This window comes from Protopterus annectens, chromosome 6.part0, assembly GCF_019279795.1.
Source record: "Protopterus annectens isolate FY-2018-M chromosome 6.part0, PAN1.0, whole genome shotgun sequence".
NCBI lineage: Eukaryota > Metazoa > Chordata > Ceratodontiformes > Protopteridae > Protopterus > Protopterus annectens.
The window spans coordinates 178,967,724-178,985,823 of NC_056737.1; the positions used below are offsets into that span (position 1 = coordinate 178,967,724).

Genomic DNA, 18,100 nt, shown 5'->3' on the forward strand with positions numbered 1-18,100 from the left:
CTTAGAGATAATTAGTAATGCCTGGCAATAGTTTTATTCTTTTTAGTTTTGTAAAGTGCATAGAAGCCGTGGTGGTGCAGCAGTAGCATTGTTGCCTCACAGCAAGAGGTTCTCTCGTTCGATTCTCGGCTGGAGTGCCTTCTGTGTGGTGTCTGCATGTCCCCCCCGTGGTTGAGTGGCGTTCAAAGACATGCGTGAATGGGCTTGCCTTCATTGAAGATTGGGCATCAAGCTGGCACCTCAGCACCATAAAAATCTACTGCCAATCATTAGTGGACCGGAGTTCCACTGTGGCAACCCCTAACCGGGAAAAGCCGAAAGAAGAACAAGTTTTGTAAAGTGCATCATGCTGCTAAACCTGGTACTATGCTAACATTTAACTGTGTCCAAGTAATTGCTTAAAACTGTTCCTGATTTTACAGAAAACGCATGATTTTGCCTCTTATGTGTGCTTTCTCCCTTGTAAAGTATGGACTACTGCAGTCAGTGAATAATACCAGAATAATATTACAGTTTCATACCTGTAAAAAATACTCTACCATGTGCCCTCTCTGTTTGTGTAGAGGGTGAAGTGCTAAGGTGCAAGGTTTTACTTTAACTTTTTTTTTGACACTTAAGGTAATATTGTAAGAGTTTCCCTGATGTCTTGTGATGGTGCAGAGGACTTACACTCTGTTCTGGAGTTGGGCCTCTGCTTAGGGTTCAGGGTTTGAAACTCCCCCCACCCACTTTTACCTTAACTTTTTCCCCCAGACTTCTAGTAATATCTAAAAGAATTCCCAGATTCCTTTTGTTTAGCAGTAGTGAAGTGGGCTAAAACTCTGTAAAAGAGCTGTTTGCATATGCTTACAGTACAAGGATTGAGTCTTTATAAGTGCCTTTATGGCACAATCTAAAGGATATCCTGGTGTCTAGTGTTCCCCCCACCTGACATTTAGGTGCTGCAAAACATTGTTATATTATCATTGTATTTGCTTTCAGGTAATGATATAAAGAATATCCTTAGTGTCTAATGTCCCTCCTCCCAAACTGCATGATTTACTAGTTAGTCTCGGTGAGTGTGGAAGTATGAAACTCTCCTAAACCCATATTCACACATTCATGCATACACTACACACACACACACACACACACACACACACACACACACACACACACACACACACACACACCCTATCGCCTAGCTAATTCCCCTACAGTGACCTCCCAAGCAGAGACACACACACACACACACACACCCTATCCCCTAACTAATTCCCCTACAGTGACCTCCCAAGCAGAGACACACACACACACACACACACACACACACACACACACACACACACACACACACACACACCCTATCCCCTAACTAATTCCCCTACAGTGACCTCCCAAGCAGAGACACACACACACACACACACACACACACACACACACACACACACACGCACACTACCTGTCTGCTAAACTCCCCATCACTTACTTGTAACATAATGAGACGAACAAGAGCTTATGGCCATGAACATTAACATGGACAGCTGCGGTAACTTACATATTAGATAAATATTTATCTGTGTAAATGCCTTACAACAGACATATCTGGGGTAGATCACATGGCTAATTAGCATAGGTCACACCCCCTGGAAACCCTCAGGCTGGGGAGATAGCTCACCGTGGAAATGCACCATGAAGTGTTACACATTCACTTAATGGACATGTACATTGTACATGTACATTCATGTGAGACCATCTTTTATTATAACTAACATTTAACAGAAGACTTTCAGTAGGTCTGTAGCTCAGTGTATATATTTACAACATGGATGATGTGTTGCCCAGGCAAAGTATATTATATTTTCTTTTTAAAAATAAATGATGTTCAGGAAGTAAGGAAACCAATATTACACTTATGAAAGTATGGCTATTGAAAACTCAGGTTAGTACAGTGTGCAGATCATCTACTGACTCACAAGAGGAAAAACAACAGCTGTGTTCACAATGAATGATAGTGATAAAAACAATGTTATTTTCTAGAAAACGGCATGCAAACAGAAATCGAGAAAAGTTTGTGATACTACAGTAGACTGGTGGGCAGGCATTAGAAAGAACAGATAAACTAGGTGAGCCAATACGTCTGATACAGCTTGTGTAAAACAAAATACTCTATAGACTTTTGTGTAATTTGTTTTCATTTATCAGTTTTAGAATAAGGTATATATTTCTATTAATGTCCAGCAATATATGAGGAAAGAAGTTCTATCTGAGATTTTAAATATATACAGTTTTCACTTAGATATTGCCAATGTGTACATGCAAATAGTTAATGTAAGTGAGAGAATGTGATCTGTATTTAGCAGTGTATTGAAACATGTTAATGATTAATAGCCTTTCCCTCTCTTTTCTCACCTACAATTTAGGTCCCTATACCGTGTGTGCCTACATTCCAGCCATCCACCCTGGTCCCTGAGCGTCTTGAAGCCATACAGCGATATATCAGGGAGCTGCAGTATCCTTTTCTGCTTATGCTAAAGGGCTTACCTTATGGTAGTACTGGGGCGCTGTGGTGGAGCTTGTTATTTTAAATATTTATTTTAAAAATTTATTTCCAGTGCAACTGTACTGATTTCATTTCATATTACATATTACTTTCAGATTTGTCCATGGGAAAATTATGAGGGAAGAAATCAACATGTATAATGTTAAACATAATATTGGAGAATGTGATTGCTTGTGGTTCTTGATTATCTAGTTGACAAAGAATGAATAATGGAGAATTAATTTCTAGAAATGCCCTAGGAAGGCCATGAAAAATTATTTGCAGAATATAATTCATAAAATAATGTAATACAGCTGATATTTTATTCATTACCTAGTAAATCCTTTGTTTAAAATATAGATACAATCTCTACAAGTGCTTATTTTATGGGAAAATATAAGATTTTGATGTGGTAAAAGTGATAAGCTTTGATGTGTTTACAACAACAGCAATAACAACATATAAATCAGAGCTTCTTTTATAATTCACTTTCACTACTAGCTTAGTATTACTGCTTCCAATAAGCTGCTCTTGTTTGGCTATCTGCCTTTTCCACGATCCATTATTGCTAAACTGGATAAATCCTTCAGAAAATGCAAATATGATATCACACCCCTCAGTACAAAACATACTGAGCACCTCTGTTGTCTGTGAGAGGGTCATAATATTTTTGCATTGCCCTTATATGTATGTCATTCACATCTAGTAAAAGATAGGCAGTTGAAATTACAGTTTTGACTTGGTTCATAAGCACTTGCCAATTTGGCAAAAGATGCTTTTTCCTCCAACAAAACTCTGGGCTGAAGGATTCTGTGATGAATAAGAATATAATCTTAACTGCTGTCACCAAATTATATGTGAAGGACATGGGTTACAATCTCACAATGAGCACTGCTGCACCCAATTTATGTGGGAACGATGACTGACATAAAGGTCATATGGTATCTGCCATACCCAAATATGCTTTACACTGGAGAGCTACATACAGGAGCGGCCTTAGGTCAACTGGTGCCCTAGGCAAATGGGATCCATGGCTCCACCCACCACACCTCCCAGTGCCCCCATCCTGGTCTACCTATACTAAATAAGTACTTGAAAAGTGCCCCTACTAGATCGACGCCCTATGCAGCCGCCTAGTTGGCCTATGCCTAGGGCCGGCTATGGCTACAGATCACAGTTATGAACAATGACTAGTCAGGATTTTGGTCTATGCAGAATGAATCCAGTTCCTTCCACTGCATAGGATCATAGGAGTTATAAGGCCATTTCCACCTTACTAGTACCCAATCTTTGACCTTGCCTCCCTTTTCAAGGAAGGCTAGGCCAGTCGGCAGTCCAGTTATTTTTAAAGGCAAGACAGTGTGTCACATTGCTTAACTTGGAGAGGAAGACTGTTCCAGAGAAGGTGTAGGCACTGCCTGACAAATATTTCTTTCTACCTTGTCTTATTTATTTGTCAGTGTAGATTTAGATCTCTCTCCCTAATGACTGAATTATGGAGTTATAACAGTTATTGGACTACTGGATTTCTTATAGCCCTATAAGCAAGGCATAGCTTAACCCTAAGGAGTCTGTATGATAAGTATAGATCTAAAGCCTTCAGTCTGTCTTGGTAGCACATGTCTTTTAAGCCCATGATGTTTTTAGCTACAACCCTTTGTGGTCTTTCCAATTGATTGATATGCTTAGTAAAGTACATCCAAAAGTGGTGTTGAACTCAATGATGGGTCTAATTGGTGTAGAGTACAATGAGGTGTGGACTTTTTTTGATCTGGAAGAAATACCTTTTGCTATGAGCTGAGCAGTGATGGTCAGATATGAGTGAGCTGTCTACCCAAGTTCCTAAGTCTCTCACTATCATTTAATTTTTGAAGTAGACTGCTATCTATACTATAAACTGGAGCTAAGGGGTACTTACTAAATTCTACTCCGTTGCACTTTTTGGAGTGGAATTTGAGCCCAATTTTTGTACACCAGCTGTTGACAAGTGAAGTCCATGTTAGAGTGCCTTTTTGTCAGAGCAGGACTTGATGACATCCAGCTTGCAATCATCTGTAAACTTTGTTAACTGGAGAACCTCATTTGATAAATAGAGAACTGAGAAATAGTTACCATATATCAGCGGTCCCAGCACAGATCCCTATGGAATTTATGCTCTTAGAGAATGCAACCCCTACTCTTACTGTGTGAGTCCTGTCCCAAAGCCAATGGGCTATCCATCTAACCATATATGGCTCGATTTGGTGCTCCTTCAGCTTGTTTATTGTTTTTGCATGTGGTATGGTAGTGAATGCCTTGGCAAGTTAAAGGTAAGCTGTCTTAACAGCTTGCCCACTGTCTCTCAAAGTTCACAAGATTCATTAGTTAAAATGTACCCTTGACAAAGCCAAACTGCTTGGGGTTGAGTCTGATAAGATTTTTGATATAGCTAATTAGATCAATTAAGATACACACTATGGCTTTGCATATAAAACATGAGCTTTATGTATGTTTTTTTGTTATTTGCACATAAAACTAATTAGATAGTGGTGAGGCCACCCCATGGAGTGGAATAACAACAGCTGTGTGTCACACCTTGTGGGAGAAAGCCAGTTTCCAGGCTTAGGTTAAAGAGATTGAGGAGCAAGTCCATCAGTGCTTGCTTAATGTTATTAATTAGACAACAAGGTGTATTGTCAGGTCCTGTGGGTGAGGTGTTTTTCATTCTGAAGAGCACCTTCAGTACACGTTCTATCATTATGGTTGGTGGCTTGATTACATCTGGGATAAGTGAGCTCAGAATAGATGTCTCTGAGGTGAAGTTTTCCCTGAATGTATTTGCTAGAATTTTGGCAATATCCACTGAATCAGAATAGATATTGCCATTGTGAATAAGCTCTGTGCAATGTTAAGTATCATTTCTTATTGTATATAGCTATGTACTATTCCTTGGATTACATTTATTTTCTTATCCATTGTATCTGTAAGTTTGTTTTGCTCTTTATATTCTTAACTTGTTTCTATTTGTATGTATTTGTATGTTTTGTTCGAGGCTTTTCCCCTCGGGTCTCCACTGAAAATGGGTAATTTCTTACCCAGTTGGACTAACCCAGTTAACAAATGTGAAAATAAATAAATAAATAAATAATTTTCCTCACATAACTAAAGAAGAATTTGTATTTGTCTTTATTTCCATATCTAGTTGTTCATAGGTTCATAGGTGTGTACTAGGCTAATGGCCCTGGTGTCTTTACAAGCCTAGCTCATAGGATTACCTTGGCATTGTGCCACCTGACCTTAGTTCTCAGTTCCTCTGTCGAGTAAAGCCACTGGCATGATCCCTGGGGTGAATTTTCTATTTCCCATCCACTCATCAAGATTTCTGTTGAAGAGGGCCAGTGAGGTGCTCTGCTTGACATGTATGGGAAGTCTATTTCATAGCATGGGTTGTCTCTGGGTTATGAACCTGTCCTTCCAGCATGTTTTGTTGATTGTGGTAATGAGGTTTAGGTTTCTGGAGAATGTGGTGCGGAGGGATTGGGATTTCTTTAGATGTAGCATTTCTAACAGACCTGGATCAGACATGGCTTTGTAAGTCAAGCAGAAATTGCCTCTTAAGTAGGCGATATGAGACAGAGAATAGTTGAAGTTTTTTAAGTCTGTCCATTTAGGACAAATGTTTAAGGCCTAGGATCCTCTGTGTGAGGTACTTTTGCGGCCTCTCCAGTTGTTGCAGGTGTTTAGTGTTGAGTGTGTTTGTTTGATGCTCTCCTTAATTTGTGTTTTTTGTTTGCTATATAGGGTTAGGAGTTTCATCTTTTTATTATTTAGTTTATTAATGCTTGTGAACCACCACACTGATTTGCTTTTAAACTTACCCATTCACCTGGATCTTGCTGAGACTGCCAAATGAATGTATTTGCCCAAGCGTATGTAGAATATCTCTGCAAAACTCTTTGCAGTATCAGCATTATGGATAATATCATTATACTCATGTTTGGAGACGTTAGAACAGAATTGCAGATTTGTACATTTAAATCTTTGAATTCTGTGATATTTGCTTCTAACAATTTGGAGCTTTTGATGGAGAAAGTTAATAGATTGTGATCTAACATGATCAGTGAGGGAAATACATTGGATGTGATACATACAGATGCTAAGTTTGTTAGGACCAAGTCATATATATTCTGTCCTCTAGTGGAGTTTATTAACAATCTGATCCACAGAGTTTTTGTTTATAAAATCTTAACATTTTTTTGTATATTCTACATTGCTGAAATAGATCCCACAGAATTATCATTGGGTAGTTAAAAATCATCTAAGATAACATCGGTTCTCCTTCTGCAGAGTTTAACAAAAATATTTCCTAATGCATGCTGTGATCTGATAGCTGATCCTGTGCAGTATGATTTGAATCTCTATAAGCTCCATTTGTGGGCTGCTAGCTGTCTGTCGCAAGGTAATGTGGCCTTAAAAAGTTTCCATGTGGTCTAAATGAATGGTAAGCATAACATTAGGAACTGAGGGAAAGCTGTATGTGCATTTAGGCCAGGTTTCTGTAACAACATATACATGGATGTGCTCCAAATGAAGGAGGGCATCAAGGTCTGGCAATTTGTTCTTTTGACTTGTCTACCAGCTGAAAACATGTAACTGTTTGGTTGTTGTTGTGGTGTCTTTCTGCTTATCCCAGTTAGGGGTCGCCACAGCGGAACTCCGGTCCGCTAATGTTTGGTAGTGGATTTTTCCATGCCGAGTTACCAGCCCTGATACACAACCTTCAACGAAGTCACACCCATTCACGCATGCCTCCACACAGAAGATGCTCTAGCTGAGAATCGAACGCGACAACGTCTTGCTGTGAAGCGACAACGCTACCGCAGCACCACTACCGCGGGTGCTTTGTTAGAATTCTGAGACTCTAGGGGGAAGTGGCTAGGATGCCAAGCAGTTAGCAGCATTAAAACTTTGCTCTGGCTGTTTTCAGTTTTTTTCTGACAGAAATAATTACATTTTTAGCTAATAAACTACTTACTTAAATTTTTTTTTCTAACAATAGATAAGATTTTGTTGGAATCAAAGAAGAAAATTAGACTTTTGGAATTGTATTTAATGTTTTCCTGTCAGTTAATTTCAGTTATGAGTCATTCTAAAGCTTCTCCTCAAGAAAGTGTGAAGAAAAAACTGCAGTCACGTATTGCCAATATTCAAGGTCTTTCGTCTTTTCCCGGTTAGGGGTCGCCACAGCGGAACTCCAGTCTACTAATGATTGGCAGTGGATTTTATGGTGCCGAGTTGTCAGCCCGACACCCAGCCTTCAAAGAAGGCATACCCATTCACGCACGCACCTACCTGCATGTCTTTAAATGTCACTCGACCACGGTGAGGAGATGCAGACTCCACACAAAAGGTGCTCCAGCCGAGAATCGAATGGGAGAACCTCTTGCTGTGAGGTGACAACGCTAACCACTGCACCACCGCGGCCTTTATTATCAATATTGAAGGTATATCAGTTAAAACAGACAAGTTGGAGAGTAAAATGTACATTATAAAACAGGACAATAAAAAAAACAGCTTGACCTTCTTAATGAAATTATTAAGAAGCACTCAAATCAAATTTCATCTATTCAAGAAGCTGAAAAAGAAAATCAAGTGGAACATCTCCTAAAACAAAATGCTTCTCTGTTAGAGAAAATAGAAGATCTGGAAAACAGGTCCAGGAGAAACAATATAAGAATATATGGTGTGCCAGAAAAAGAAGACAGTAACAATATGATACACTTTTAGAATATCTGGTTACCAAAACCTTAAATCTGCTCGAACCACTTTCATTTGGAATAGAGCTTATAGCTGTTTTTCAAATACTAATAATTCATCTATACCAAGCTCTATTACTGTTAAATTCCTCTCCACACAAGATAAGGACTTGGTACTAAAAATAGCCTGGTCTAACTCTCCAATAGCTATAAACGAAAGAAGTATTAGATTTGACATTGACTACACCTCTTCAGTTATTTCTAAGCAAAACGCCTGTGTTCAATGAATTAAAAATCTATAGAAGTCAAACATCAAGGCATCACTTATCTTCCCTGCAAAAATCAAGATTTTCCTTTCTGAAGGTCAGAGGATATTCAATTCACTTGATGAAGCCCTTGACTTTGCTCAGAAAAGATAAATGTTTAGACAAAACAGAAGAAATTGATTGTTCACTTACAAGTTTAAAAAGACAAGCAGTAAAAATTGATGGGCAACTAAAGATAAAAACTATAAAAAGTTTAAAGAAAAGTAATGGTGATTTTTTATTTTTTATTTTTCTCTGTTCATTTTTATATATTCTTATTGTACTGCATTTCTGAAACAAAGCAGTAATGGCTACTGAGGACTTTCATATTTTCAAGGTAATTTTTCTTTGATATTTTAGTTATATTAATTAACAGTATTCATAGTCCTGATATAACATGTCATACTGATGGCTTGGGTTGAAGGTGTGTCATTCATTAAGTAGTTAATAGTTATATGTTATAATTTTAATAATTTTTTTCTTTTTTTTTTTCTTTTTGCTTGATTGCTTTCTGTTACATTAGCAGCATTTAATAATTACTTCCTAATATTTTTTTTGTGCTTTAGTTTGGGGAAAATGTTTGTACTGTTGTTTGAATCTGGGTTTAGTGTGTGTTGGTTATATGTTGTAATCGTGTGTGATTTGTAGTTGTGCGGTAGTGGTGTTTGTGTGGGTTTGCTGTTGAGAATAAGAGTGAGATGTATGCTTGCTTACTGTTAAATGCTTGTTATTTATTTTGTTTGTTATTTTGTGAATAAGAGTTGTATGTATGAATAATTTGTTAAATGCTGTTGTCTTCTAAATAACTACTAGATCATCAGTTACAGTTGCGGGCCTTTTATTGCTTTCAAAAAACATTTACAGCTTAGCCTTTCCTGCTAGAATGTTGTTTTTTTTTTTACTTCATTCCTTCTTGTTTCATGCTGGGAAAAGTCACAAGCTGTATTTGAAATTAAAAAGGTCTCTTGCATCTCTGAGAGTGCGCAGAAGAAACAGGAACTGCACGCTGAACTTTGAACCTTTAGCAGATGTAACAGATGGAATGTTAGAACAGAGTTGTGAATAAGAAATACTAAGAAAGTAGTATTGTGTTGTTTTCTGTAAGTCTTTATGATCTTTTTATATGAAACGTAATCCTGTCTGTTCAGCCAAACTGAGGTTGAGAACTAATACATGCATTTATCTAATTCCAGTGTGCAGCAAATAACTATAAACTCTTGATCATATAGTTTATATTTATTTATTTATTGACATTTGTTAACTGGGTTGGTCCAGCTAGGCTTGTGGCCCATTTTCAGTGGAGACCCGAGGAGAAAAGCTCAAAAAAAAAAAAAAAACACAGTTTACAGAGAATCAAACATTTGAGTAAAAAATATTGTCAGAATCAGTTATACAAGAATGTTAGAGATAAAAAGCAGAAATGCAAACACATGATATATACATATCAACATTTTTGCAGACTAAAAAATATATTTACAAAAAGAGTTAAGTCCAACAGTATTGCTTGTAGAGTTTAATAAGTATCCACAATAGTGGAGCACTTAGCTGTATGTGGAGGGACTGAAAAGGTATATACTAGGGTTGTGGGGAGCTTAAGTAGGGGCTTGACAAGGACATATTTTGGAGTTGAGTAGATGAAGTTTGAGTTTTTCTTTAAAGTAGGATGGGTGAATGATGGAACAAATGTCTCTTGGGAGTTTGTTCCAGGCTTGGGCGATGGAGTGTTTGTATAGGAGTTTGCCAGCTATTTTTTGGGTTAGTAGATTTGTAGTAGTTGCTGATTAGAGGTATGGAGAGTCCGTGAAGGAGTGTAGATAGAGATAAAGGAAGAGAGACCAGGGCAGGATGAAGGTTTGTAAAGAATGAAGTGTAACATTTGAAGTTGTGACAGCAGTAGAAGATGGGGGAATTCTAACCAGTGGAGAGTATTTAGGGCAAGGTAGTGATGTGTATTGTATGGAGAGTTTGTGATAAATCTAGCTATCTTGTGGTAAGTTTGTTGGAGTTTGTTTAAAGTAGTAGTTTGGATATTGGTGAGTACTGAGGCAGCATATAGAAGGGAGAGGAGGAGAAGAGCTTGTGCAAGGGAGAGTCTGGCATTTGAAGTTAGAAAATTTTTGTTGCAATACAGTAAACCAAGTTTCTGGTGAGCCTTTTTTATGCTTTGGAGGATGTGCAAGTTGAATTTGAGTTCATCCTCTATGATGCCCACAAGGAGTTTAGTGTGAGCTTCAGATTGGATAACAGTGTTATTAGAGGAAGTAATAGTAAAGGTGGATTTGAGGTGTTGAAAAATCGGGGGAAAAATAATAAGAGTTTGGTCTTTTTAGGGTTGAGAATGAGTAGATTCCTGGACAACCACTGTTCAGTGGATAGGAAGGCTTGTTGAGTAAGAGTGTGGAGATTGGAGGTATTGTCTGAGATGGAGATGAGAGTCAAGTCATCTGCATATTGGATGAGGGAGGATTGTTTACAAGAAGTATAGAGATCATTGGTAAAGACATTAAATAGGAGGGGACCCAGGATGGAACCTTGTGGTACCCTGGTTGGGACAGGTATGAACGGATAAGTGGAAAAGAGCCATTTAACAGATTGCTGCCTGCAGGATTAACTGGAGGACTAGGCAAGGGAGGAAGAAGATAGACTGAGATCTGCAAGTTTAGATAGCAGTAGGGGATGGGAGACTGTATCAAAGGCTTTGGAAAGGTCAGGAAAGAGATATGATATGAGTTTGTTATTGTCTAGGGCCTCAGCAATGGTATGTGTAAAGGATAAGAGGGCAGTAGTTGTGCTGTGGTCGGGAGAGAAGCCATACTGAGTGGGAGTAAGGAGGTTATGCTGGATGAGGTAGTTGAGTAGTTGTGAGTGGATACATTTTTTGAGAATATTAGAGATGGGAGATAGAATAGCTATAGGTCGGTAGTTAGATGGGTCTGTAGAGTTTCCACCTTTATGCAGGGGAATAGTGAAAAAGGATTTCCATAGGGTAGGGATGGTGGATTCTTGAAATGATCTATTGATTACTAAGATACTGGATAGGCAATGGAGTCAGCAGCAAGTTTGAGGAAGGAATGAGGTAGATTGTCAGTGGAGGGAGAGCAGGGTTTAAGTTTGTGAAGAAGAGATCTGATGTTGGAAGTAGAAACCGGATGTAAAGAGAATAGTTATTTGTTAGAAGGATTGGGAGGGATTAGGCAGAAAAGTTGTGTTACAGTTGGAAGGTATGAGTGTTTGAATGGTTTCAATAAAGTGTTTATTGAGAAGAGTAGCAGTTTCCAGAGGAGATGTATTTGGGTAGGGGTCGGGAGTTGAAGGGCAGCCTTGAGAGATAATTTTGTTAATAGCATACCAGAACGTGTGATGGTTGGATTTGTTATTGAATTGGGCAGCATTATAAAAGGACTTTTTGTCATTATTGGTTTGTTTTTTGTAAGATTTGTAATTATGTTCTTTTACTAGTTTGATAAATTTGTCAGTCTGCTATTAAATGCCTAACTTCACAGAGTCAATTAAACTAGTCATAGTTGCAAGAATGTAAACACATTGTCTATAAAATGCATAAATGTTTGGTGGATCATTTAGTAACATCCAATGTAGGTAGATATTTACATAAGCTGTTATTGTTGTATAGTTTTGTCATGGGCACATAATGGGTAATTTAACCAAATAATAAATGTGAGCATTTGTATGTAAATGGGTGGAGGACAGCAATATAGGTTAGTGGAATATATAGTAGATTTTCAATTAAAATAGTAGCAGTGGGACACTTACACTGACAAAAGTATACAGGTTACTTGTAATGGTGATTTAGATTTCAATAATGCTAATCTGATAAATTTCAGCTTACTTTCATTATTTAGAGAAGTGACATCAATAAGGAACTATAAACTTAATTTGATATAACAGTTTGTGGAAAAGTATTGTTACACTAATTTTCAACTGTTTATATTTAAATACTTATGGAGTGTTATTTTGCAGTTTTTCCTCTAGTTTAAGGGAACCTCTTTTATATTTTGTTTATAGTAGTATTGCACATAAATATTTTTATAGTGAGATAATAGATTGATAGGAGAAAGCTATATGTCATAATATATTTTGATAAATAGTGAATTTTTTGAGGTATTAGCAGTAGTAAGGATTGGGTAGTTTTAGAGTGATGGTTGAGGGTGGTTTGTATTATTATCTCATCAAACCAGGAATATTTTATTCCAAGTTCTATTTTATAAATAGTTTAATTCTTAGGTTGGTATTAGCTATATTTTTATTTTTGTCCACAGCAAAACATTTTAGAATTGATTTTAATTCTTTGTTTGTTAAAATCATTATTTAACTTTTTAAAAAAATGTTAGTTTTTGAAAATGTTAGTGTATAAATGTTTTTCTTTGAATGTTAATGGTTTAAATAATCCTATGAAGAGATGTAGCTTAATTAAATGTCTTAAAATTAATAAAGTCAATATAGTCTTTTTACAAGAAACACATTTATTGAAAAATATCTAGATAAGTTGATATTTAAAGAGTATTCAGTACATGTGGAATCACATTATAATTCCAAAACAGAGGCACTATGATACTTTGGAAAAAATCTTCGACTATACCTATAATAGTTGACTTGTATTCAAATAAAAATAGTATGCTGAGTCTGATAGTTCTTGAGATTAATGAGAAACTTTATGCAATTGTAAATGTGTATTGGATTCCAGGAATTAGTTCTAAAGTGGCAAAAAATATTTGAATACTCTACATTTACATGCAAAAGGAGAAATTTTTCTAGCTAGTGATTCTAACTATATTTTTTCAGAAAGTGATACCACTAAGGGAAAAAATTCTGCAACCACAAAACAAACTATTTCACTAATTTAATGAATTTAAGAGGTATTCATGAATTAAAATTGGCAAACTCCCTTAATTATACTCATTATTCTTAGAGATGTGATACTCAAACAAATATAGACAAAGATTTTGGATCTAGTGGATTATATTGTAAATTAATGCAGTAGTGATAAGTTCAAGTTCATTATCTGATCATAATGCCATCACTTTCAATTTTACTGTAAAATCTAATGATTTAGTTTACTGGCAAATAATTCCAGCTTATATAATAAAAAATAAAGGATTTAAAGAGTGTTTTTTAAAGGAAACATATTTGTTTATGGATTTTAATAACAATGGAGAGGTAAAGGATGTTATTTTGTGGGACACTTTAAAAGACTATTTATATCACAGGATTAAGAGTTTGTTCCTTTATAAAAAAGGAATGGGATAATGAATTAATTCTTCTACAGTCAAAACTGATAGTTTAAAGTTGAACTTAAAACCCCCTTGATAAAAATACAAATTTGGAATTGAAGGAACTAAATCAGAAATACATAGACATCTTAAATCATTAAATCATAATGTCTCAATAAATATGGAAAAGTTTAAATTACAATCATACTCTGTTAATCCTAAAAAATGCATAGGTTAGCCATTAGATAAAAAAAATAATATAAATCACATTAAAGAGATCAATTATAAATTAAATAATACAACTAAAATAGCGATAGATTTAAAAGATATATTAGAAGCCTTTAGGAACATTATGAAATAATCAATTACAAAAAAAACTTTGGATAATAATGATATAAGTGATAGTTTTTTGGGGTCTATATTATAATCTTGAAGGTTTAAAACTTCAAATCACTAAAGATAGAACTTTAGTGATCGAAGTCTTAAACCATCAAAACAAAAAAAATACTAAATAAAAAAAACTAAATAGTGTGTAGGCAAGCCCCCCTCCACCCCCCACACACCCCTACTTAAATATACCAACTCCGAGAACGCACTACATTGAAGTAAATGGAAATCTCCCCTTATGGAGATTTTCCATTTAAACATTCAATGTAGTGTGTTTTCACTATTCTCGTGTCGACAATATTGTATTCATAAATTAACAAAAGAACAAAAGGCTAGTTTAGATAAATCAGTTTCTTTCAGGGAGCTGAAGGAACAAATTATGAATTTAAAAAGTAATAATGTCCCTGGTTTGGATGGAATAATTCCTGAGTTTTCTAAATTATTCCCTGATACTATTTTAAGGGTACTATTAAATACATTAGATAAGATTAGAAAGACACTGAATATTCCTCCTTCTTGGAAATTCTCATTGATATCCCCTATCTTAATGCAAGAAAACTATTCTAAGTTATGCTTGTCATATAATCCCAACTCTCTTTTAAATGTTGATTACAAAATGTTTCTGTCCATATTGGCAAAAAGATTAAATCATATAATGTCAAATATAGTTGAAGATGATCAAACTGGTTTTATCTTTAATAGGAAAGTACAAGATAACATCATTAGACTTTTATCTTTGATAGGCATTGCCAATAAACTGTCTTTCAGCTTTTCCCGGTTAGGGATCACCACAGTGGAGCTCCGGTCTGCTAATGATTGGCAGTGAATTTTTACAGTGTCAAGTTTCCAGCCTGGCACCCAACCTTCAAAGAAGGCACACCCACACACTCATGAATCTTTCTGTATGTCTTTAAATTCACTCAACCATGGGGAGGAAATGCAGACATTGCCAATAAGAATAAAAAAAGAACTCTCAATAATAAGTCTAGATGTTGACAAAAATTTTCATTCAATAAATTTGATATACAGTGGATATAAAAAGTGTACATACCTCTGTTAAAATGCCAGGCATTTGTGATAAAAAAACAGAGACCACAATAAATCATTTGAAAACTTTTCCCACCTTTAATGTGACCTATAGCCTGTACAATTCAATTGAAAAACAAACAAATCTGTTAGGGGAAAAATAAAAAAAATAAAAAACGTACAATAAGCTGGTTGCATAAGTGTACACACCCTTAAACTAATACTTTGTTGAAGCATCTTTTGATTTAATTACAGCATTCAGTCTTCTTAGGTAGGAGTCTATCAGCATGGCACATCTTGACTTGGCAATATTTGCCCACTCTTCCTTGCAAAAGTGCACCAAATCTGTCAGATTGTGAGGGCATCTCTTGTGCACAGCCCTCTTCAGGTCACCCCACAAATTTTCAATTGCATTTAGGCCTGGGCTCTGGCTGGGCCATTCCAAAACTTTAATTTTCTTCTGGTAAAGTCATTATTTTGTTGATTTGGATGTATGCTTGGGGTCATTGTCATGTTGAAAGGTGAAATTCCTCTTCATCATCATTTTTCTAACACATCCCTGAAGGTTTTGGGCTACAAGTGGTTGGTATTTGGAACTGTTCATAATTCCCTCAACCTTGACTAAAGCCCCAGTTCCAGCTGAAGAAAAGCAACCCCAAAGCATGATACTGCCAGCACCATGCTTCATCGTGGGGATGGTAATCTTTTGATGATATGAAGTGTTGTTTTTGCACCAAACTTACCTTTTGGAATTGTGGCAAAAAAGTTCAGCCTTGTTCTCATCAGACCATAACACATTTTCCCACATGCTTTTGGGAGGCTTGATGTATTGTTTTGCAAATTTTAGCCTGGCCTGGATGTTTTTCTGTATAAGAAAAGGCAACTCTATCTATTGCAACCCTACCCCATAGGCCAGACATATGGAGAATATGGGAGATTGTTGTCACATGTAGTACACAACTAGTACTTGCCAGAAATTCCTGCAGCTCCTTTAGTGTTGTTGTAGGTCTCTTGGTAGCCTCCCTGACCAGTTTTTGTCTTGTCTTTTCATCAATTTTCAAGGGACGCTCAGTTCTTTGCAAGGTCACTGTTGTCCCACTTTTTGTTGACTGTCTTCACTGTGTTCCATGGTATATCCAATGCTGTAGTCACAAAATTTGGTGGTACTGTATAAATACTGTAAATTAAACCAATAGTATACACGCCAAATCCTTTATTGCAAAGCTTTCGGGTCAACACCCTTCGTCAGTTCATGAAAAAAGTCATTCTTCTCACAGTTTAAAAAGGGAGTACTATTAAGATCACATGCCTCAGCCAGCCTATCATCCTAATTACTAATCAATTCTTAAAGAAAAAACTATCCTTAATACACACAAATATATGCCTAAAAGCTCATATTCACTATTATCACATATTAACTTAAAAACATTACAGTCATACATTTAAAAAAAATGTTTCAGAATTATATCATCCCATGTTATTTTAGATTTTCTCTCTCTGCCTTTTTATTAATACCGGTTTTAAACTAACTGCATTATTGAGGCCAGGCTTCACATCCACCTGAAGTCTGACAATCCATTCATATTCCTTTAATTCTAAACTATTATTCATATCACCCTTCCTTACACTCATCTCCACTGTACATATAACCCTAAACTTAAATTTATGTCCTTCACCGTTATCCACAATATGCTTACTTAATGCATTCGTCAAGACTTTCCTTCTTATATCGGATTTATGTTCTATTATTCTCTCCCTTAGTTTCCTAGTAGTTTTACCTACATAGAATGATGCGCACACTACGCACGTAGCTAGGTACACTACCTGAGTTATGTTACAGTTTGTCAGGGCTCTTAGTGTGAATACTTCTTTATTAGCTGGATGTATAAATGTGTCCCCACCTTCATATAAATCATTGCAACAAGTACAGTTATAGCATTTTTTGTTCCTACTTTATTTTGTAATTGTGTTATCTTTTCTTTAAAGTCTTTGTAGCTTTAAAGTTTCTGAGTTCCTATAGGCATACTGTGGTTTCTCACCTACTATTGATTTTATTTCAGGCATGGCCATCAAAACAGGCCAATTTTTTTCCACTATATTTCGTACATTATTCGTATTAAGGTTAAATGTAGTGAGATATCTCACTACTTTCTCCTTACATTTTAATGTTCCACAGGACTCTATCTCTTCACTAAAAACAGGCTTGCATTTATTAGCTCTACCCAATAGCACTTCATCGTAAACACTATCTATAATTTGTTTTGGATAACCATTCCTTTCAAGTTTTTGCATCATTTCCATAGCTTGTTCCCTACAAATGCCATCCACTGTATTTAATTTACTAGTTGTTATCATTTGTGCTTTTAATACACCTTTAAATGTATGTGGTGCATGCATACTATCTCTACCAATATATCTAGAGGCATCCACCTCTTTCTTATGAATTGTAGACTCTAATCTGCCCCCATTTCTATAAAGGTGGACATCCAGAAACTTTATACTTTTATTTGATACTACCATCTTAAATTTCAAAAATCCCATAGAGCCATTAAGATATGTTACAAAATCCTTCAATTCTGGTAAAGAATCGCTCCATTCCAAAAAACAGTCATCCACAAACCTCCTATAGAATTTGACATTGGCATTCATATCATTTATATCAGTGCATACAGTATGTTTCTCCCACTCATAAAGTGCCAAGTTAGCATAAGTATTAGCTATAGGAGTGCCCATCACAACTCCAGTTAGCTGTAAATATGGCACTTTATCAAAAATAAAAATATTGTTTGTTAATACTGTTTCCAATAGGGTACAAATATTTTCTATTTCTCTGCTGTGCATTTTGACTTCACCATTCAAAAAATCACGAATAGCATTTAATCCATATTCATTGGAAAT

The 18,100-nt window shown here is 36.0% G+C and overlaps 1 protein-coding gene across 1 annotated transcript in view; it reads left to right on the forward strand.

The window, feature by feature from the left end:
• VASH1 (vasohibin 1) overlaps positions 1-18,100 on the forward strand; it is a 510,054-nt gene that overhangs the window by 224,282 nt on the left and 267,672 nt on the right. Inside the window, exon 2 of the mRNA XM_044073896.1 lies at positions 2,403-2,491. Coding sequence (XP_043929831.1) covers positions 2,403-2,491 — 89 coding nt within the window. The remainder of the gene's footprint in view (positions 1-2,402; positions 2,492-18,100) is intronic.